We start from the raw sequence: 22,736 nt of genomic DNA on the forward strand, positions 1-22,736 counted from the left end.
CATTAAGGGATCTAATTTGAATCCCTGACACAGAGGACTGGGACAAAACTATTCGTGCTTTTCGAGGAAAGTACAGCACAAGGAAGAAGACTTCCTATGTGTTCAACCTGTCTTAGTTATGTGCATCTGATTTAATTTATTAGCTCCCTGAGGCCAAGACATTTTGTAAAGCACTTGCCCAACATCCAAATTCAGAGGAGGCATTCATCTCCAAACAATTCCAACAGCCCTCTCCTCACCTTCAACATTCCTTTTTTTACTTTCATTTCTCCTGCAGATTCTCCAGTGTGTAATATTAAGCAGCATCTTCTAAAAAGTCAAAGAATTCAGTACCTGTCTCTCCTAGGCTGATATAAGAAATGGTTCTGTAGGTATAATATTTGCATCATGTTTCTCACTGTCCATTCTGTGAGTTTGATTCTCCTTCCAGTCAACAGGAAATTCAGTACCATCAGCAAGGCACTGGTCCAGGAGTCATGAATATCCTTCATCTAACAAAGGAGTCTGATGGCTGTTCTTTTCACTGGTGGAGGGGGCAACAGAATTATTGGGGCAGAACTCACATGTCTTTCTGTTCTCTATTCCAAAGTGGAGAGAGCAAAATTTCCAGTGGAAAAGTTTGAGCAATTAAATAAACACAACAAGCACGGAGCAGTTAAACTTCAGGGTGAGTATAAACATGCTTGTTTGGTTCAGAATGTTTTAAGAATGAAAACGAGGGGCCCCGCCTCTCCCTGCCTAGAAAAGGACTGTGACTAATGTGAAAAATGTTTTTGAATCAGAGCAGGAAAAAGTGTGCTCTCTGTTTTTTGGAATACTTCCTTGGCATTTTTGATGAAGTGAAAGCTTTCCTTGGAGAAAACACATTGCCTCCTGTAATGTATGCCTGATGGGAGCAGGGAAGAAAAGGCTTTCCTTTTGAGAAGCAATTTCCTTTTGAGAAGCAAACTGGAGAGGAAAAGCATAAAACTCAAGGAGAGAAATGAAGCAAAACTTTGAATGAAAGAAATAGTCCTAGTTATGCAGGTGTTTCTTTGTTAGTCAGAGTTTACTGGTGAGTCCCAAAATCAAGAACGTTGTGTCATATTAGGCTGAAGCAGTCTTGAAGTGTTAGAGCAGGTAATTCAGTATCCACGTGATACAAAGTTTAAGCTGAATCATAGCCTTCAACCACATTATGAAACACTTCCGTTCCAAAATGAACACCAAAGCCATTAGCTTTCTCCAGCAATCATTATATAACATGTAAAATAACAGACGAAACAACCTGGGGAGGTGTGACAGAGAGTATGTGCCTCATCATCCAAGCTAAACGAAAGGTGTTGTTGGGAAGTAAAAAGAATCAGAATGGCAAGACCATGCTGTTCCTTAATTTGGAGGATTGTTATGAAATGTAAAATATTATTGACTTAAACTGTTACAAAAGCAATAGTGATAAAATTACATTTTCTAATTGGAAATAGAAATTAGGAATAGGAGGCAAAAGTTTCCTTCAGATGCCATCGTCAGCTGGCACCACAGTCACTAGAAGCACTGGTTTCAATCCAAGATAGACTATTCTCTAAATATGTGATATAAGAAATCTCCTGTGACCACCTATTTCATTTATTTAATGCTATGATATTTTGTTGAACCAGCTTCTCTACAGAATCATTCTTTCCCTGGAAAAGGGTGCTTTTGAGATATGTAAATCTGGCCTACCCTTTATAAGTAAATGCACACACATATTAGGCCATAAACAAGACTCTTCTCAGTCATAATATTTACTAAATATTTTCAACAGTTCCTGGACCAATCCTTCTACTAGAACAGAATATAATCAAAACTCCTAATTAGCCTTAACTGCTGGCTATAAGCTTGTTCTCGTGCACTAACTTCTCTTACCACCTTTCTGCAATTCCTACCTTCTGTTTCAGGATATGAATTCATGTTCAGTTTTCCCTTTCTTGTTATCTATTATTTCTGAAATAATGGCTTTAATATTCTCTCTAAATGCAGGGTGTTTTTTAGATTGTATCACCTACTTTTTTATTCTTGGACATCTAAAAAAATCTTTAAAAGTTTGCAATAATCATTCACAATTTTTCTGTTCCTTTTAATAAATTATTTAGCTTTTAATTATTTACAGCATTAATTAATGAAATAAGAAAATATGAAGCACAAATTTAGGAAATGTACATGTTAGCTGTCCTTGTTCTGGCTGGGGTAAAGTTATTTTTCTTAGTAGCTGGCGAAGTACTGTGTTTTGGCTTTAGTCTGAGAACAATGCTGCAAGACACAGATGTTTTAGTTATTGATCAACAGTGCTCACTCTAAGTCAAGGACTTCTCAGCCTCTCATGCTCTCCCAGTGTGGAGGGGTACAAGAAGCTGAGAAGGAGCAGAGACAGGACACCTGACCCAAACTAGCCAAAGGGGTATTCACAGAATCATAGAATGGTTTGAGTTGGAAGGAACTTTAAAGATCACCCAGTTCCAACCCTCTGCTATGGGCAAGGACACCTTCCACTAGACCAGGTTTCTCAAAGCCCCTTCCAACCTGGCTCTGGTCATAGAACGTCATGCTCAGTATCTAATCTGGGGGGAGATAGCCAGAAGCCACTGATCACTGCTCAGAGATTGGCTGGGCATTGATCAGCAAGTAGTGAGCAGTAGTATTATGCACATGTTCTGCTTCTTAAGTTCTAGTCCTCTTTTTATTTTTATTGTCGTTGTTGTTACATTTTAGTTTATTTCAGTTATTAAATTGTTCTTATCTCAACCCACAGGTTTTACTTTTTTCCAGTTCTTCCCCCCATCCCACAATGAACAAGCAGCTGTGTGGTGCTTGGATGTGACTGCAGTTAAACCACAACATAGAATCATAGAATCATAGAATAGTTCGGGTTGGAAAGGACCTTAAGATCATCAAGTTCCACCCCCCTGCCGTGGGCAGGGACACGTCACACTAAACCATATCATCCAAGGCCTCATCCAACCTGGTCTTGAACACTGCCAGGGATGGAGCATTCACAATCTCCCTGGGCAAACTATTCCAGTGCCTCACCACCCTAAGAGGAAAGAATTTCCTCCTTATATTCAATCTAAACTTCTCCTGTTTAAGTTTTAACCCGTTACCCCTTGTCCTATCACTACAGTCCCTAATGAAGAGTCCCTCCCCAGCATCCCTATAGGCCCCCTTCAGATACTGAACATACCAAACACAGCTTTTGATAAAAAAAAGCAAATGCTGTAAGCAAAACAAATTGCTTACAAAATAGGGTTTATTGCAGGTAAATAACTGGTAGATGACAACAAGCTCAATATAAAGTGAACAGTGTAGTGCTGTGGCAAGGAAGGCCAACAGGATGCTGGCTTACATCAACAAAGGCATCACCAGCAGAGATAAAAATGTCATTATCCTACACTACTCTACACTTGTCAGGTCACACCTGGAATATCTGTGTTCAGTTTTGGTCCCTGCTATACAAAATAGATGTGGACAGGCTGCAGAGGGTCCAGAAAAGGGCTACAGAGATGACCCAAGGAGATGATCCAAGGACTGGGAAGCCTGCCCTACGAGGACAGGCTAAGAGAAGCGGGTTGGTTCAGCCTTGAGAAAAGAAGGCTCGGGGAGACCTTATCATCACGTTCCAGTATTTAAAGGGTGGCTACAAAGAAGATGGAGACTCTCTTTTTATAAAGAGTCACATGGAAAAGATGAGGGATAATGGGTACAAGATGATCCCAAGGAGATTTCAGTTGGACACAAGGGGAAAATTCTTCATAATGAGAACAATCAGCCACTGCAGTAATCTCCCTCAGGAAGTGGCAAATTCTCCAGTGTTGAACACTTCTAGTACTGAGCTGGATAGTATGCTAGGATATCTTGTCTAGACTGTGCTTTGCCAAGAAAGGTTGGACTAGATGATCCTTGAGGTCCCTTCCAACATGGTTTCTATGATTCTGTGAACAGTAATTATTGAAATGAAAAGTTTCCTGGTAGAACTGATTAGACTTGAGAATCTGTTTTGATATTAAGCACCTATTTCAATATAAAGAATATTGATATTCTTTATCAATAAGCCTGGCATTACAAGTAATGTGTCAATGACCAAGTTAGATATTTGGAGAATTGTTTCCAGTTCAAGGCTCCCGCATACAAGGCAGACAAGGAGACCAGAGCAAGTCCAGAAGATGTCGAAGAAGATGATTAAAGGGTTGGAGCATCTTTAGTATGAAGAAATGGTAAAAGAGCAGGGACTGTTCATCCTGGAGAGGAGAAGGCTCAGAGGGATCTTATCAATCTGTATAGATGCCTGACTCAGGGCAGGAGAAGAGGCACAAAGAAGGTGCAGCCAGACTCTTCCCATTGGTGCCCAAAGGACCAAAAGCAATGAGCATGAACTAGGAAATGCCACACTTTTCTTACTTTGAGGGCAGCCAAACACTTGAACGGTTTGCCCAGAGAAGTTGTGGAGTCTCCACTCTTGGAGATACTGAAAACACTACTGGACATGGTCTTCAGAACCTTGTTCCGGGTGACCCTTGGTCACATTGGTCCCTTTCAACCTCAACTATTCCATAATACTATGAAAATTGAGGACAATGATGGCATCAAAAAGCAAAACAAAACAAAACAACAAAACCAAAACAAAACCAAGCCAAAACAAAACCAAACCAAAACACAAAACACAAAAACAACCAACAAATGAAAGATGCTTATAAACTGGCTATAAACAAAGTTAGATGACAAAATTAAATGTTACAAACCTTCAGAATGAAGAAATTCTGCACAAAACCTCCAACAGGAAAAAATAGTTTTGAGGCTGAATTAGATCAGTTTATGAAAAGGATTAGAAGACAGTCTCCCACAATATCTTGTAATAAGACTAATCCACTTAGAAGATACCTTCCAGTAATAATTTCCAAAACTAGGGTTTTTAGAGCATGAAGTATGTAAGGACATTTTAGACATCCTGATCTAAACACAGTCAATTTGAATTAAGAGGTTGCTTACCCTAAAGGCTTACCAGCACTAGTGCATATGTAATTGCTCTCTAATCCAGTTGTGTTAAATTTCTCAGTTTATCTTAAAAACACTTTAAACACAATTTGCATTAAACATGTTTTTAGTGGATGTTTTTAAACCAGATAATTCTGACAGAAGTGTTAGAAAGCAATTACAAGCACAGGTCCAGCTGGGTGATGGCCACTCACAATAAAAGCTTTGACAAGTTAACACTGGGGGCAGCTTCTTAACTTGCATCAGCTATAGGCAGAACAGTTCACCCCACCATGCCCAAAATTACATGTGTGGATTTTAACTGTTTTCTAGACAAGTGAGTCAACTCAGACTATAATTATAGTTGGTGTGCCAAGCTTTGTTACATCCCCAAGTGCATCTCTTCTCCAGAGATCGTGGCCCAACCTTAAGTACTGCGTGCAGTTGTGGGTCCCCCTTCTTATATAGAAGGACATCAAACTATTAGTTGTAAAAAGAAGGGTGACCACAATGGTGAAAATTCTCAAGGGCAATACCTGTCTCATGACCACAGGCTTGCCTGGTAATCTGAACTGTTGGCTGAAACTTGCTACCATCACCAAGCCTGCTCTGCTCACTACCAGGGACTGCGTCCTTTGTCAGTGAGGACACTGACCTGCCTCCCTTGTCCCCTGCCTGCCTTCCTTACAGAGAGGCCTGCCCATGCTGCTTCCCGCTGAGTATAACTGTGAACTTTTGAAGGGTAGAGAATATATCCTTGTGCTAATTCTGTGGACAGAGCTCTCAAAAAGCATCCTTGCAGGAACGAATATTTCCATCTTTAGAAACATATCTGGTCTCTTCTATAAAGGCTTTCCAACACAAGAGAAAGCAAAGTCAGGTGAGCATTCGAATACTGCTTACGTATGCTTAGAATGGAGAAACAGTTTAGGAAAAAGCACCTGATTTTCTTGCAGGGATGGAACATCCTGAAGGCAATTTTCAGTTGCCTAAGCTCAACTGTCTGAGCTTTACAAACTAACCTACCAAGATGCTTCTAAACAAATCAGATCTATGCTACTGTATTGAATGACAATCTAAGTTACACAGTTTTAGTCGGTTGTTTTCCCTAAGTGCATACTCAATATGTTTGAAACTTAGGAGTGGGCCTGGCATTGGCAAGGATAGGCAGGCTGATAAGCAGGTGATTAACAATTCCATTTCAAGAATGTACATTTATACATTTTGCAAAACTGACCCCTACTGTTACAATAAAGGCAAATTTATGTCAGTGAGACATGACAGTTATGAGAGCATTTCTAAGAACATTATTTCCCATAATTTGATGAAAAAGGGAGTAAGCACAAGTTCCATAAGAGTGAATCATGTAAATTATGTATCTTTTCTTATTGTCTTTTGAACATGCAGTATCATTTTAATATGTGATCCTAAGCTGAGGGGTTTCAGCCCACAAAATCAGCATCAAGACTGGCTGATGCTTAGATCTTCTAGTCAAGACTAGAAGATCTAGTCTAGAACTAAATGTTCCTGTATGTCGGGTCAATCTGTTTTTCTGAGAATGAACTGAAAAGCTTTTCACTTTAGGTGTTTAAACTCCAGCATGAAAATTATGTAAGGGAATGTATGAGAATTTCCTGGTTTACTAAAGAGTACTTCACTGTCAAGCAGAAGGCAGGAGGGATGTATACATAATGCTACACACTGATAGAGCATTCCATTCCATAGGACTAAGAATTCAAATAAGGTATACACTTCCACTTCCACTGACAACAGTTTCAATCCATGTAAGACAGCGCAGGAAGCAGCCAACAAGGCTGGCTGTCTTTTAGATCTCAGCGACTCATACATATACCACTTTTGTAAGTTAATTTAATACTAAAATGGGCACTCATTGTCGTACTGAAGATTTATACAGTATCTTTGATCAGCAGAGAGCTCACAATACTTCACAAAGTGTTTCTAAACACAAATAAGGAAAAAAAGATACCACCATGTTCATATTGGAAAATGGCAGACATATAACATGTAGGAAAAATGTACCGTAGCATATAGGTCTAGTTACCCAAAAAGGAATAAGGAATTAGAATTAGAGTCCTTTGTTATGACTCATTAAAGTATATCCCATAATGAGGGTCTCAAGTTTCACTTTTACTCTGGAGTACCAGGAATCCCTGTGGTACTCTGTAAAATGAAAATCAAAATCATTGGAGCTATGAAGAGAATTTTTGTTTAGTGAAACATGCTACTTGAATTTAGCAAGGACACTGGAACAGCTGTGAGAGATATTCCCTGGCTATGTGATGAATACTTCAGAGCCCCGAAACACTGTACAGTGCAATTATTATTGCAAGTACCAGGACCTTATTCTTACACCATATGCAGAGCACAGTGATTCAGGAGGTTCTTGCATGCATGATCCTGGGACATTTGTTCAATTGCAATTAGGGACAGTGTGACCTGGTGAAGGAAGCAGCTGTGACACTTAGTGAAGCAGTACCACTTTCTACTTCTCCTAGAAAGAAACTATAAAAGCAATAATTGTGCTCAGCTCTCCTGTGAAATGTGACAGATTAGACAGAAGTATGGTTCTGGTTCTCTAGTTCTCAAAACATACATATCTCACACACATCAGGCTGAGTTTTTTACCTTACAGTGTACATCAGTTAAGTCCCAAAAAGAACATCATTTAAGACTTAAATGTCAATCAGTCTCCTTAACTTTGGCTGCTGTGCTGAAGAAGCCACAAATGAACCTCCTTGCACACAGCTTTGGGGAGATAGCTAGTTACCCACTAGAAACAACCAGTTCTAGTAAGTTTTTGTTATACAAAATTGGTTAAGAACCAAAACAGAAGAAGTATTAGAACTGCACCCATATACTCCCCCGATTTTAAAAGGTTGTGTTTAGATTTTACTTTATATGTTTTATAATAGACATAAATTGCTTGTCAAATTCAAGCTTCTACCAAAAAAAAAAAAAGAAAAAAAAAGAAAACATCTGAATCCTAAAAGCTCATTTGCTAGACATAATGGCACTGTTTCTTTTATTCAATACCTCAAAATATTTTAAGAAGGTGGATAAATATTATCACCTACCTATACATAAAGACATGGAGTTGATTCTCCGAAGGATATGCTGTTTGGCTTGGGTTTCTGGCGCTTCACTTGCCATTTAACTGAGGTGCTGGACTGGGAGCACTATCCTCAGTCCTTAGTGCCCTCTATGGTCCGTGAGAGGTAACAAGCAGCTTCAGAGAGCGACAAATCGTGGGGGGCCTGAGTCAGAGACAGGCACCCATCTCTCTCCATTGCCTTTCTCCTTTGCTCCCGGGGGGAACAGACTTCCGTGGAGATGCCTAAAATTTTCAGAATGAGCCCAGGCCCAGGGTTACAGTTGCTTTATGATCCTGTGATTCTTGGGTTTTTACCTGAACAGCTACATTAAGCTACCTCTGGGAAAAGCTCCGACGATTTCTAAAAGACATATTGATGATGTTTTTTTCTCTCCTTCCCTTTATTATAACCCAAGACAACCCAGAAGTATGTTAATACCCATATCAGTCATGCCCATATAAAAAATTCAGAAGAAATATGTCTATTGTTTGAGTATCTTCCATTTGTAACTTTGTTAATTCTTTCCCCTTTTTGAACTGTACAAAAACCTAAAAGATGAACAAATGAAGGATGGACACATGTCAGGTCTTCAATTATATCTCTCATCATAAAGGCAGTAAAACCAGCACTATTGCATAAATGAGTCCATCTCGAGCACAGAAGCATTTGATCATTCTTTAAGTGAATATAAGATATACATATTCCATGGTCTATCACATACTTACAATATGAAAGGGGGCAGCATGTTACTTGGCCTATGAGCCATGGACTGCCCCAACACTTGCTCTGTCCTTGAAAGTATATAATAGAATAATTCATAAGGATGGTTAGAAATGAATTAAGTAGGACTGCAGTATTACTCATTATTTTGACCACTTTCATCTTGGAAATTCAGATCTAACTGTGTTTAATACTAGGCAAACTACAAATACATGGGTATCATGCAATTTACAGAATGAAGATACACTGAAGATCCACTTACACATAAACCAACAATTTTCTAAAGCAAAGATTTGTACCAGAAAAAAAATCCTTAATCCCCAGTGGTACAAAGGAGTTTTGTTGGCTCAATTAAAGCTATTAAAATCAGACTGTTTATTGGCTGGCACATGCTGTGGATATAACAAAATGGTTAAAAAATGGCCAATAAAGCTTTCACAGCTTAGAGGTTTTACATGCTGGAGAAAAAAAGCAATAGTTGAGTTGCTTTTTAAAACTCTACAAAAACCCACCACTGTGCAATGGCACAAGAATTCCACCTAGCTTTTCTAGAGACAGCAATATTCAGCAGATGGAGTACAACATGCCTGGGACATTAATAACTATGCAAAAAATTTACTGGAGAATTCACACTCTATGTAGAAAAAACATAGCCTCAAGAAACTTGTTTATCGTCAGAATTTACAAATTATAAAAAGGTAGTTAGAGATTACATTGCATGACGTACTTGGGAGCTTCCGTATACAGAATGATTCTGGACCACTGACACATGTCAACACGTCTGAGTGAAAAGAATACATTTACCGAAAGCTTGTCTTCACCACACGGACTTAAACACTCAGACTTTCCAGCCACTGTTGGCATGAGAAAGTCTTTGCTTTCATGCAAGTAACTTTCCCATTTTCCATGCCTACATTATATTCTCTGCAGATTTCTCTGTATTGTACCTCACATTATTAATGCTGGATTTTTGCAGTGCTGCTTCCCTTCCTCTGTCCACTCCCTCTTTGAAAGTGTGACAATGGACAGTAATGTTTGTCTCCTCAAGCATGCTCTCATGAAATGCCATTGAAACTGAAATTTTAATGCTGTTCATATATATGTTTTTATGTCTAAAAATCAACTAGTGATTTAATTTTATCAAAGTTGATGATTCATAAATTCATACTGTATTACAGTTTGATGCTACTTCTGCAGCTGCTGCCATTAATGTTAGTAGCTGAAAAGCTACTTAAAGGAATTCTAGATGAGATGCAAAAGAAAGTGCATATTTACAAAGTAACAAAATTATAATTAACATAAGCATATGCTTAAGATGGTCTTTTAAAGTGTTCTGATGTTGTGCTAAGGGTCGTGCTGCTTTGTTCAAGTTGTAGTGAATTCTGGAATTTCTGTTCTCCCTTCGCTTACTTAAAGTATAAAACTGAATAACTCAGAAAAGCAAAACAAGTACCTTGATCTCCTGTGGTCTTGAGGTTAAATTATTCTGAATTTGGTAAAAGTGCAAGCCTCGAATGAAGCCTTTGTATCTGGTAGTAACCATTTCCTAGATTCGTAACAAAGATGCACTGCAGCTTTCAGTTTTGGTTGTATCCTGGGCCCCCTTCCTACCTACCTGCCTGTTTTCACAAATCTTCAAGGAGCAGACTTACAGAATCATAGAATCGTTACGGTTGGAAAGGACCTTAAGATCATCTAGTTCCAACCTCCCTGCCGTGGGCAGGGACACCTTACCACTCAAGGCCTCGTCCAACCTGGCCTTGAACACTGCCAGGGATGGAGCATTCACAACCTCCTGGGCAACCTAATCCAGTGCCACACCACCCTAACAGGAAAGAATTTCCTCCTTATATTCAGTCTAAACTTCCCCTGTTTAAGTTTTAACCCGTTACCCCTTGTCCTACCACTACAGTCTCTAATGAAGAGTCCCTTCCCAGCATCCCTATAGGCCCCCTTCAGATACTGGAAGGCTGCTATGAGGTCTCCACGCAGCCTTCTCTTCTCCAGGCTGAACAGCCCCAACTTCCTCAGCCTGTCTTCATACGGGAGGTGCTCCAGTCCCCTGATCATCCTCGTGGCCCTCCTCTGCACTTGTTCCAACAGTTCCATGTCCTTTTTATGTTGAGGACACCAGAACTGCACACAATACTCCAGGTGAGGTCTCACAAGAGCAGAGTAGAGGGGCAGGATCACCTCCTTCAACCTCCTGGTCACACTCCTTTTGATGCAGCCCAGGATATGGTTGGCTTTCTGGGCTGCAAGCACACACTGCCGGCCCATGTTCATTTTCTCATCAACCAACACCCCCAAGTCCTTCTCTGTAGGGCTGCTCTGAATCTCTTCCCTGCCCAACCTGTAGCAGTGCCTGGAATTGCTCTGACCCAGCTGTAGGACCTTGCACTTGTCATGGTTAAACTTCATAAGGTTGGCATCAGCCCACCTCACAAGCGTGTCAAGGTCCCTCTGGATGGCATTCCTTCCCTCCAGCGTATCAACCTAACCACACAGCTTGGTGTCATCGGCAAACTTGCTGAGGGCGCACTCAATCCCACTGTCCATGTCAGCGACAAAGATGTTGAGCAAGACCGGTCCCAACACCGATCCTTGAGGGACCCCACTCATTACCGGTCTCCAGCTGGACATTGAGCCATTGACCACAACTCTTTGCGTGCGGCCATCCAGCCAGTTCTTTATCCACTGAGTGGTCCATCCATCAAATTGATGTCGCTCCAATTTAGAGACAAGGATGTCATGTGGGACAGTGTCGAACGCTTTGGCAAGTCCAGGTAGATGACATCAACTGCTCTACCCCTGTCCATCAGCTCCGTAGCCCCATCATAGAAGGCCAACAAATTGGTCAGGCAGGATTTCCCCTTAGTGAAGCCATGCTGGCTGTCACAAAGCACCTTGTTGTTTTTCATGTGCCTTAGCATGCCTTCCAGGAGAATCTGCTCCAAGATTTTGCCAGGCATGGAGGTGAGACTGACTGGTCTGTAATTCCCTGGGTCATCCATTTTCCCCTTCTTGAAAATGGGGGTTATATTTCCCTTTTTCCAGTCATCGGGAACTTCACCTGACTGCCATGATTTCTCAAATATGATGGCCAGTGGCTTCGCAACTTCATTCACCAGCTCCTTCAGGACCCGCGGATGGATCTCATCAGGTCCCATGGCCTTGTGCACGTTCAGATTTTTAAGATGGTCTCGAACCAGATCCTCTCCTACAGTGGGCCCGAGGTCTTCATTCTCACAGTCCCTGCATCTACCTTCCAAGACTTGGGTGGTGCAGTCAGAGCCTTTGCCAGTGAAGACTGAGGCAAAGAAGTCATTCAGAACCTCAGCCTTCTCCAAATCCTGTGTAGCCAGCTCTCCTGAGAGCTTCCTGAGGGGGCCTACATTCTCCCTAGTCTATTTTTTATTTGCTATGTACCTGTAGAATCCCTTCCTGTTATCTTTAATACCTCTAGCTAAGTTTAATCCTAACTGAGCCTTAGCTTTCCTAACCTGGTCCCTAGCTTCTCGGACAACATCACTGTACTCTTCCCATGCTGCCTGTCCTTGCTTCCACTTATTATAAGCCTCTTTTTTCATTTGAATTTTCTTCAGGAGCTCCTTATCCATCCAAGGAGGTCTCCTGGCCCTCTTGCTGCACTTCCTTCTGGTTGGGATGCAACACTCCTGAGCTTGTAGCAGGTGATCCTTGAATATCAACCAACAGTCTTGGGCCCCCCTGCCCTCTAGGGCTATATCCCATGGAACCTTCCTAAGCAGGTTCCTGAAGAGGCCAAAGTCTGCTCTTTCGAAGTCCAGGGCAGTGAGCTTGCTGCACGCTCTTCTCACTGTCCTGAGGATCTCAAATTCGACCATCTCATGATCGTTGCATCCAAGGCTGCCCTAGAGCGTCACATTTCCAACGAGCCCTTCCCTGTTGGTGAGCACAAGGTCAAGCATGGCACCTCTCCTTGTCGGCTCCTCTATTACTTGCAGAAGGATGTCGTCTTCTACACAATCGAGGAACCTCCTGGATTGCTTGTGCCGGGCCGTACCGTCCTTCCAACAGATGTCAGGGTGGTTGAAGTCACCCATGAGGACAAGGGCCTGCGAGCGTGAGGCTGTTCTTATCTGTCTATGGAGTGCTTCATCCGCAGGTTCTCCTTGATCATGCGGTCTGTAACAGATCCCCACAGTAATGTCCCCCATAGCTATATTCCCTTTAACCCTGACTCACAAACTCTCTGTTGACTGCTCACCTGTCCCCAGACAGAGTTCCATACTCTCCAGCCTATCCCTAACATAAAGGGCAACTCCCCCTCCCCGCCTGCCAGGCCTGTCTTTTCTAAAGAGCTGTAACCTTCCATTCCAACACTCCAGTCATAGGAGCCATCCCACCATGTTTCTGTGATGCCTATTATATCATACCCCCTTAGATGTGTGCACATCTCTAATTCCTCTTGTTTGTTCCCCATGCTACGGGCGTTTGTATAGAGGCATCTGAGCCGAGCTCCAACTGAAGCCGGCTCATTGGCTGGAGCGGCTGGGATATCTCTGCATTGCTCCAGGCATTTATTATAGGTTCTGGGAACTGACTGGGTGTGTTGGGATGGAATGATGCCCCCCTCCCCCAACACATCTAGTTTAAAGCCTCCTTGACCAGTCTGGCAAGCCTCCTGCCAAAACTGCTCTTTCCCTTCTTTATCAGACCAGCTCCACCAGCCCCCACTAGACCTGGCCTATAAGCGTGGGTCTCATGTTCAAGACACCCAAACCCCTGACCATGACACCACCCTTTTAACCAGTTATTAACCTGGCCAATCCTCCTGGCTTTTTTTAGGTCCTCCCCTGTACCCTGGAGAATTGATGAAAGACCACCTGAGCTCCAGAGCCTCTAACCACCTCCCCCAGGGCTCTGTAGTCCTTCTTTATGTTCCCCAGGCTACTACTATCTATGTCCCTAGCACCCACATGTATTACCAGGAGATGCATGAGACCTCTATTACTTTGCCAATAAAACCAGTCAACAACTTCAGAAGATATTAGGGGCAGAAGAATACCAAAAAAGGTAATTAAATAAGACCTGTTTTCCTAGAAAAGAGAATTAAAAGTCCCTACTTTTCATTTCTTCCCTGCCACAATGAATCAGCCATTTTCCTCTTTAAATCAATAAGGCAGAGAAAGCATAGAAAGACAGACAGATGAGGCTATTACTATTATGAGAAATACAGGAACTGGAACTTAATTTTGCAGCAGGTCTAAAGGTGGTGGTATTTAGCAGCTTGTATATAGCTGTTGACTAAGTTAGTGCTTATTTTGGCATAAGTACCTGAACTTGACACCCAAGCATCAGAAATAGAACTGTGTCCCCTCTTGCCCCATATGCAATTTTACCATAAATAGGCTATACTTATGTAATAGCCCATCTTATTTTGACTTAACTACACAGCATGCAAAAACATCTGATAATGATACCAATAAATACAACACCTCAGCACTGATATCTAAGCTCTAGTAAATTTAGATTGTTATATTTTAACAAGATTTGCAAATTACAGACCAAACAGGGACTCTTGAACTCTCTAGAGGTTTAATGCTCACGTAAATGGCTGGGTAACACAAGTACAGAGATATATGCACAGATATCTGCCAAAGGTCTTGGGAGTCTGGGGAGATCCCCTCTGACTGGAAGCTAGCCAGTGTTACTCCAGTTTACAAAAAGGGCAGGAGAGAAGACCCAGGAAACTACGGATATGTCAGTCTGACCTCAGTTCCTGGAAAAAACATATGGAGAAGATCACACTGGGTACTATTGAAAGGCACTTAAAGAACAAAGAATAAATTATTGGTCACAGTCAACATGGGTTCACAGAAGGAAAATCCTGCGTAACTAATTTGATACCATTCTATGATAAGGTCACCTGCCTACGCGTGAATGGAAGGCAGTGGGTGTAGCTTTTCTGGATTATAGGGCTCTGGGGAGATGTTACAGCAGTCTGCCAATACCTAAAAGGAGTCTACAGGAGATCTGGAGCGGGACTTTTGACAAGGGCAACGAGGTCACCCCTCAGCCTCCTTGTCTCCAAACTAGACAAGCTCGGAGTCTTCAGCTGCTGCTCACAGGACATGCCCTCCAGTCCTTCCAACAGCTTTGTGGTCCTCTGGAGGCATTCGAGAGCCTTCACATCCCTTTTTAATGGTGGGCCCAGTACAGCACACAGGGCTCCAGGGGAGGCTGCACCAACACTGAATACAGTGGGAGAATCACATCTTTTGACTGGCTGGTCATACTGTGTGATGCACCCAGGGTACGGTTTGCTCTCTTGCCTGCCAGGGCACCATGCTGACTCCTGTTGAGCTTAGCATCAAACCAGCACCCAGAGGTCCCTTTCTGCAAGGCCGCTCCCCAGCCACTCCTCTCCTTTCCAACTGAACTAGTGTAGCCTGTGATGTGATATGATATGTTATGATAGGTTATATTACATTACATTCTGTTCTGCTCTTCTCTATTCTATTCTATTCTGGAAAGAGCCTTGACACTACAGACAGGTTTGGAATAAGAATGCACAAATAATGAAAATTCACACATTTGCATTTGTTGAATGCACAAAATTGCATTCAACAAAATCTACAGCATTTTAGATTGCTCAGATCTCGTCAGTGACTCTCATTGACAAATTGTATTTCTTATTTGCCTGTTTGCCGCCCTTTAAATGATATAAATAATCACAGAACAAAAAGACGTATGAAGGGGAATGCCCTGGTGGCATTTGCTGTCATGCTACAGCGAAAAGAACACCTTATTTGGTCAATAGTGTCAATGATTACAAGATCTTCTCACTTTCTAAGCTAATACCCTAATCTATGCTTAACTTTGCCTTCACATTAGTGTTTGCATGCACACACGTGTGGATAGGGAGAAGAGAAGGCGTGGTGCAACACACGTGAAGCAGAATGTCAAACCCTGCTTGTGCAGCCTGAGCACACTAAAGGCTGTTGAAGTCACTCGGAATACGCAGAGATCCGCTGAGCCCCTTTGTTGAGGTCAGTCCCGTGGGGAGCAGCGCAGCAGCGGCAGCCTCGGGCAGCTATGGCACAGATCGCTCGCGGCGGGAGCTGCTCGGTGCACTGCGGCCGGGCACCGGCTGTCCAACAGCCCCGGGCTGCCGGGATTTCCCGCACGGCGCAGGAGGCACACGGGGAACCTCCACAAGCCACCGGCAGGAGCTACTTGTGCTCTACCCGCAGGTCCTATCAGGCACTGGAGCAGCACCACAGCGGGAGATGAAAACATCACGGGGTACTGGTCCCAGCCTCGCACTGGCCCGAGCGGGTCAGAACAGCGCGGCTGTTCTGCGAGGTGAAAATCCACCCGGACACCGGTAAACCCGGCTTTTCGAGATACGGCCTCTGCCAAGCAGGCAACGCCAGCACCGCCACAGCAGCCTGCGCCCGCCCCGGGAGCTCCGCCCGCCGCCGGGCTGCCCCGCCCAGCCGTGACGGCTGCCGGCGCCTCCTTCCTGTTTCCGCTCGGCAGGCAGGGCTTCCCGCCGGGAAGCGGTACCGGGGGTCGGGGGGCGACGGGAGGGATGGGGGGGTGGTGCGGCCCCCTTCGCCCCGCCCCGAGCCCCGGCAGTGCCTTCCCGTCACGCTCCGCCCGAGCAGCGCCGCCTCTCTCTCACGGGCTGTGTGTTCTCTCCGCAGGGACCTGGGCGCCAGCCTTCCGTCGCTCGGCAGGCCCGGAGGGTGCCCGGGGCGGCGCTGGGCCCCCCGCCGCCGGTGAGTGAGGCAGCGGTCGAGGGCTCCACAACGCGGCCATTGGGAGGGGCGGGGCGCGGCGCGGCTGGCCGGGGGCGGGAGGGGGGAGAGGGATGGCTTTGGTGGCGGGCGGGAGGGGCCCCGCTCTCGGGCTCGGGCTCCTGCCCCGGGCCGAGGGGCCCCAGGTTTCCCCAGCACCCCCATGCGCCTCGCCGCTGACACAGGCCTGAGTTGGTTTTTGACTCCCGGACTATTTTTAGTTCACCGTTTAGCATAGCATCAACTGGGTTGGAAAAGACCTTTAAGATCACCAAGTACAACCTTGACCCCAGCACTGCCAAGACCACCACTAACCCATGTCACTGAGGGCCTCATCTACACGGCTTGTGAACACTTCCATGGACGGTGATTCCACCATTCCTCGAGTAGCCTGTTCCAATGCCTGAGCACCCTCTCTGGGGAAAGGATTTTTCCTGATACCCAGTCTAAACCTCCCCTGGTGCAGCTAGAGGCCATTACCTCTTGTCCTATCACTTGTTACTTGGGACACCGACCGCACCTCACTATTGCCTACTGCCAGGTAGCTGTGGCGAGTGATAAGGTCCCCCCTTAGCCTTCTCTTCTCCAGACTAAACAACCCAACTGGGCTCTCTTCTCTTACAAAGAAGCATGGACTTAACTTTTTTCATGTAGCACCTTGGTGTTACCTGAAGCTCTGTGAATGAAATGCCTAATTATTTTGTAAAGGCTGTACTTTAAGGCAGGGTCAACACTTTGTATTGCACTGTCATGTATGATGCACTACTTTTAACTTCTGGTAACAGTGAGCTTGCTCTTTAATAATGAAAGATGATGACATATTAAAATGACAGTTTGTGTGTATGCATTCCTTTATTTTCCTGAATACTCAGAAATATTTCTTTTTACTATTCTATAGGGTTTTCCCAATAGAAAACCAGAAAAGATGATTGATATTAAGGCCTGGGCTGAATACATCGTGGAGTGGGCTGCAAAGGACCCATACGGCTTTCTTACTACAGTGATCTTGGCCCTTACACCATTGTTCATAATTAGTGCAGCGCTTTCATGGAAGCTTGCAAAAATGATTGAGGCCAGGGAGCGAGAGCAAAAGAAGAAACAGAAACGCCAAGAGAATATTGCAAAAGCCAAACGAACAAAGAAGGATTAAATGGGAAAGAAAGGTCTTCCTTGTGCAAAGAATCCATTTCCTAAATGAAACACTTACTGTTTTATAACTGTCCTTTGATACTTGATCCTCTAATTTCTTGATGCAGGGAATTTAGTCCCTCTAGTGTATTTTTTTTCTGCTGAAATGATTTGTGTTAGTTTGTCCAAATGATACTTGTTACAGTCATTTAATCTACTTGTTCTAGTCCAGGTTGCTTTTCTAACTTTGCATGTTAAACTAAAATACCAACATGTTGGGTGGCTCTGGACATAGATGATTTTTTTCCCTTAGTTGAGCTATTGCTTAAGTGTCTTAAAATTGTCAAATTATGGGGGAAATTATGAATGGTGAACCAGATTACAGAAAGGCAAGTTTCTGCAGACCTTCAGCAGAGCTGTAGAGATGAGCTTGCATCAGTCTTCCTTAGTAGCACATGTTACCAGTTTCCTTTAATGACACTGCATATGGCCCTGCAGTTCATTTGGCTCTCTGCCCATAGAGGATGCTGTAGTGTCTTTGATGGTGGGGCTTGTCTGCAAAAAAAAACCCAACCTAGGTCTTCCTGAACTACCAGCCATCAACAGTATTTATATGCAGCCCAAACTCTAGGAATCTCATTGCTTGTTCTAACTACCTTCATTTGTCTTGAGCCACTTCTGTGTTGTCTAGGCTTCCCCTAATGCTCACCTGAATACTCCACCTGTAACTGTTTTCTGCCTTCAAACACTTTACGCCTCAAAGAATAGCCATAAATGGGGCAAGACCAAAGGCCCAGGTGGCCTAGTGTTTTGTGGCGGTTATGGGAGGAGGATGTGCCAGTAGTTCTTCCTACTTGCTAACCTGGCTACCTTTGGTCTAGGACCTTCTCAGTTTGGGGGCAGGGGATCTCTGCCCTCATGAACCCTGGAACTCTGCTGCTTTCCAGGTTGCAAAATGCTGCCATGCTGGAAAAAGTCCAAGTTGTGTTTGCGTTGTAACTATGCCAACATTATTTACCAATTAATGTTTTTCTAACAAGCGATTAATTTTTCAAAGCCTAATTTTTTTATTAAGTCTAGTTCTAAAATGCTTGTGTCAGTCATTAATTTCTTAGATTTAGTGTATTTCTAAACAGCAGCACAGAGTTATGCTTTCTAGCAGCTAGACCTTCATCATGTTTAAAAGTAAAACATCAATAATATTGTTGTTCAAAAGAGAGAACCTACAGAGCTGGTGGATACCAAGAGGGATTAGAAATGGGGAGTCTTTATGGAGTGAAGTGAATGTGAAGTACTGTTGCTCTCCTTTTAGTTTTGTTGGTCAAAGCAAGCATTATTGGAATGTGGCATTTCAGCATTTTATAAACACATGGGATTAAGCCTCCATGTTTTGTATCAAGTGTTGTCAAATGTGTACCTGTTCCATATTTGACATATACTAGCTTAAAACATGGAGAACTGATGAAGGATGCACTGCACAAATAAATTTGATACTTTTTTTTCAAAAAATTGGATGGTCTTTATTTTGACTTGAAGTTCTCAAACACCATCTCTAAGACAAGTAATCTACACATTCTATGTATCTAAACTATGGCCAAATACATGTATAATTTAGGGAAGTACTTGCATACACCAAGAATAAATAAAACCTTTTTCTTAATGACAGTCCCTTGTCCCAAACCTTGTGTTATTTTCCAGCAACTTTACCAAGTGCTTCTAACCTCTGCTATAGTAGTTAGATGTAGTTTAATTCAGCCTGATTTTACCCTGTGCTTACTGCTGGCTCAAATCAAGCATTATTCAAACACATTGACTGTTATGTTACAAGAATATCTGTAAGACTAATACAGTGCATAGTCAGTGTGGTGTCATAGTGATTCCTGTCAATGAGATCAACTTTTCCATCCACTTGCCAGAGTCAAGCACACTGGCACTGCCAAGGGAATTAAGCATTTTGAAAAACTATCTCAAACTGATGCCTAGGCTTAGGAAAATTTCAAGTGTACTGATTAACTAAAATTTATTACATCAAAAAACAATTTTAAATAATTATTTTTTTCCTTGAAAACTCATTTATTTTTAAGAAAATTAAGGTAGAAAACCTCCTATGATTTCAAATGTAACTGATGAACAGCAACTGTTGAAAACAAATTTACATAGTAACACAATGCTGCTTTTAACTAAACCCCAAAATTTTCCGTTTGTCATGATTAAGCCTATGTGAACAGTTCTGCAAACATAAATGAAACCACTTTAATATTACTTTATTGCAGACTTAGATATACGAGCTGTTTATGTTCGTGTTAAACTATTTATCCATTAGCAGTATCTGTACAATTGTTTACTTATTACGACTACTATCACTGCTTGGTGGCATCCATGAGCCTGGCTGAAATGTATTTGCAGTGCTGCTTGGATCTTGTGAAGGCTCCTCTTTTCCGTAGTAAGGGGCAGATGCATGGCCTTTAACACGTGTATGAGCTGGTTCAGCAACAAGTCCCTCCTTGTATCCCTGAGCCTGAAGCAGCTTATCCTTTTCAGATACATCTTTGATTTTCTGTTTCATTTCTTCTCTGTTACTTTCATTCTTAAGAATCTCCTAATAACACAATAGAAAGATAATTAGATACATCAGAAATAAGTGTGGTACATAGTTGGTATAAAATTATTTAAACAGTCACTGTTTCTTAATTTCATAACCCAAATTTTCAGGTATGTAGGTAAAATAAACTATCACAAAATTAACTGATCTTCAGTGTCAGCCCTGGTTTAGAATATTCTTAATGTTTCGATCATGTTGTTGAAGCAAAACTGTACTGTGGTACCCCAGTTTCAGTATTTTATTGGATCAAAAAGGTAAAGATACCCAGTCATCAACAAATGTGAAAATGCACTACAAATAAGGCTACCTTTTACACTGTTTTCTATGTAGGACTTGCTACTATACAGCTATTTATGATTTGCATCTCTTCTGTAACTCATTATGTCTCTGACATTAGTTATCTGCGCACTGGGATACTGACTGGGGAGAAACACACGTTCAATCTTGACTAAGCTGAAGCCACACAAGAAATAATAAAAAAACAGCAATAACAACAAAAACCTAAATAAAAAATAACAGGTGCAAAATCTTACCTACTGCCTCTGCACAGGTAAAAATAAAATAAAAATGATCTAGTTTTAGCATTTTACCTCTACCCCTGATAAACTGAAGCAACTGTATGATGTATGATCCTACTGCAAGGCCAAAAAACCCACCCACGACACGTATGCAGAAAAGGCTCGTACAGCTTGCTGATTCAACTTCATGAAGGTCTGTACTGAAACATGGCTGGGTACAGGTTACAGCTGGAAATTCACTAATAAAGATTACCTGAACTGGGATTGGCTTCTTCATCTGAGAAATGCTGAGGCTGAGTTGAAGCAAATGCAATTACTGGCTTGTCCACAGGTATAACAGAAAAACAGCTGCTAGTAGACTTTGCCTTCTTGTTTACAGGAAAACACAAAGAACTCCCAAAGTAAACACAAAAAAGTCTTGAAAAATACTGAAGTTTGATTTCTATCTGTTAGCATATGTTTCTTATTACAAGGATATTTTGCAAATCTTGCTAACAACATTTCTCTATGCTTTTGCTAGAGCAGATAGTGAAAAGTATTCTAAACAAAAGCAGACAGGTAATACACATAACAGATTGAGCGCAAATACAACTTGACTGTAACCAACACCATGCAATAAGGAAGCTGCTAATATCCACATTTAGACTGGAATACAGGAGGAAAAAGGCTGAACACTTTCTCTGGAAGACGTACGGAGAAACTAGACCAGTACCCATGACATTATTTCAAGAATGGCATTAAAACGTGATATTGCCAAGAGTTGACAAAGCAAATATGTGAACACTTAAGAACATTTTAAAAGACAGTATTTAAAGAAAACCTTGTCTTAGAGGTACTAAAACTATTTTTCTTAGTCCATAATTGCCTCTATTAAATTGCTTCTTAAATTCACAGATGCACAGAGCAGAGGCATAACACATACCTATTCATCATGAAAATACACAAGTAGCACACAAAAGATTTTGCAAACTGAAAGGGAGGCAGGGGGAAGGAACAAAATTCTGCCACACTCAAAGATATTGCCAAGTGTAAAAGGTCAAATTTTCAACAGTCAGTATAGCAAAGCCTCATTATAACATCTCTTAATTCCATCCTTGTTTACTATATGCCTGTATAAATCTACCATGACCTTACTGATTTCAAGGGGATTACTCCTACGGTGCTCATATAACCCCACTACTAAGAAATAAGTGTGTATACCTTTATGATATCTGACAACTGCAGTGTAGTATCTGCTAAAAGAGCATGAAATGATTTATTAAGGCACAAATGTAATTCACTTATCAACTAGCTAGTGGACAGCTACTTACTAACTTCAGAACTTTTCCAGTGATTACTTTAACAAAGTTATCCTAACCAGGTAATAGCAGCTGTAACTTAAGTCAGGTAACAGTAGCTGTAACTAAACTCCAAATTCTCCAAGTCCATCTTCAAGGTTGATGTGAAACTATCATCTGGTTTCCAGACTCAAGTAAAAACTCTTTTAATCAGCTTTCACTGGCCAAAGTGAAAGCAAACACATAAAGCTAAAGTGACTTGCTCAGCATCTTCTATACAACCCACAGCAGGAAAAAAAATTCTCAAGTCCAAAGTACCTGCACATGTTCATTTTATGCATTAAATTCATGCCACTAACATGTACACTGAAATAAGGGTTCTTGTGCTCAAACTAAAGAAGACGTGAATGAGGAATGTTGTGTCAATTGGCACCTTATAAAAATTGTGTCAAATAAGTGAGTTTTCTTAGCATAAACATCTTGTCCTTTGATACTGGAAAGTAACAAATTCCTATTACGATTCCATAATTGTGTGGAATTCTCAAAGTCCTTCCTGTTCCAAATATTGCCTCCAACAAATACTTCATTCCCAATTCTCAGTATATATA

General features: G+C 42.1%; 2 protein-coding genes across 2 annotated transcripts in view; one reads left to right on the forward strand and one right to left on the reverse strand.

Annotated features, from left to right (window-relative positions):
- Window positions 1–16,332: 16,332 nt before the first annotated feature.
- SMIM15 (small integral membrane protein 15) lies at window positions 16,333–19,230 on the forward strand. The gene is made up of 2 exons (XM_061480126.1): window positions 16,333–16,585; window positions 17,502–19,230. The coding sequence occupies exon 2, from the start codon at window positions 17,529–17,531 to the stop codon at window positions 17,751–17,753; it is 225 nt and encodes a 74-aa protein (XP_061336110.1). The 5' UTR covers window positions 16,333–16,585; window positions 17,502–17,528; the 3' UTR covers window positions 17,754–19,230.
- Window positions 19,226–22,736, reverse strand: part of NDUFAF2 (NADH:ubiquinone oxidoreductase complex assembly factor 2) — a 64,926-nt gene continuing 61,415 nt past the window's right edge. The window contains exon 4 of the mRNA XM_061480125.1: window positions 19,226–20,330. Within this exon, the coding sequence (XP_061336109.1) occupies window positions 20,073–20,330 (258 nt within the window). The 3' untranslated portion in view covers window positions 19,226–20,072. The remainder of the gene's footprint in view (window positions 20,331–22,736) is intronic.

The sequence above is a fragment of the Pezoporus flaviventris genome, unplaced genomic scaffold (genome assembly GCF_033815535.1).
Source record: "Pezoporus flaviventris isolate CSIRO_AGI_PZ_B2104156 unplaced genomic scaffold, CSIRO_AGI_Pfla_v1 ptg000172l, whole genome shotgun sequence".
Taxonomy (NCBI): domain Eukaryota; kingdom Metazoa; phylum Chordata; class Aves; order Psittaciformes; family Psittacidae; genus Pezoporus; species Pezoporus flaviventris.

What these genes read in the sequence shown, in the direction of transcription:
- SMIM15 (XM_061480126.1), top strand. Translation starts at nt 17,529, where the DNA reads ATGATTGATATTAAGGCCTGGGCTGAATACATCGTGGAGTGGGCTGCA.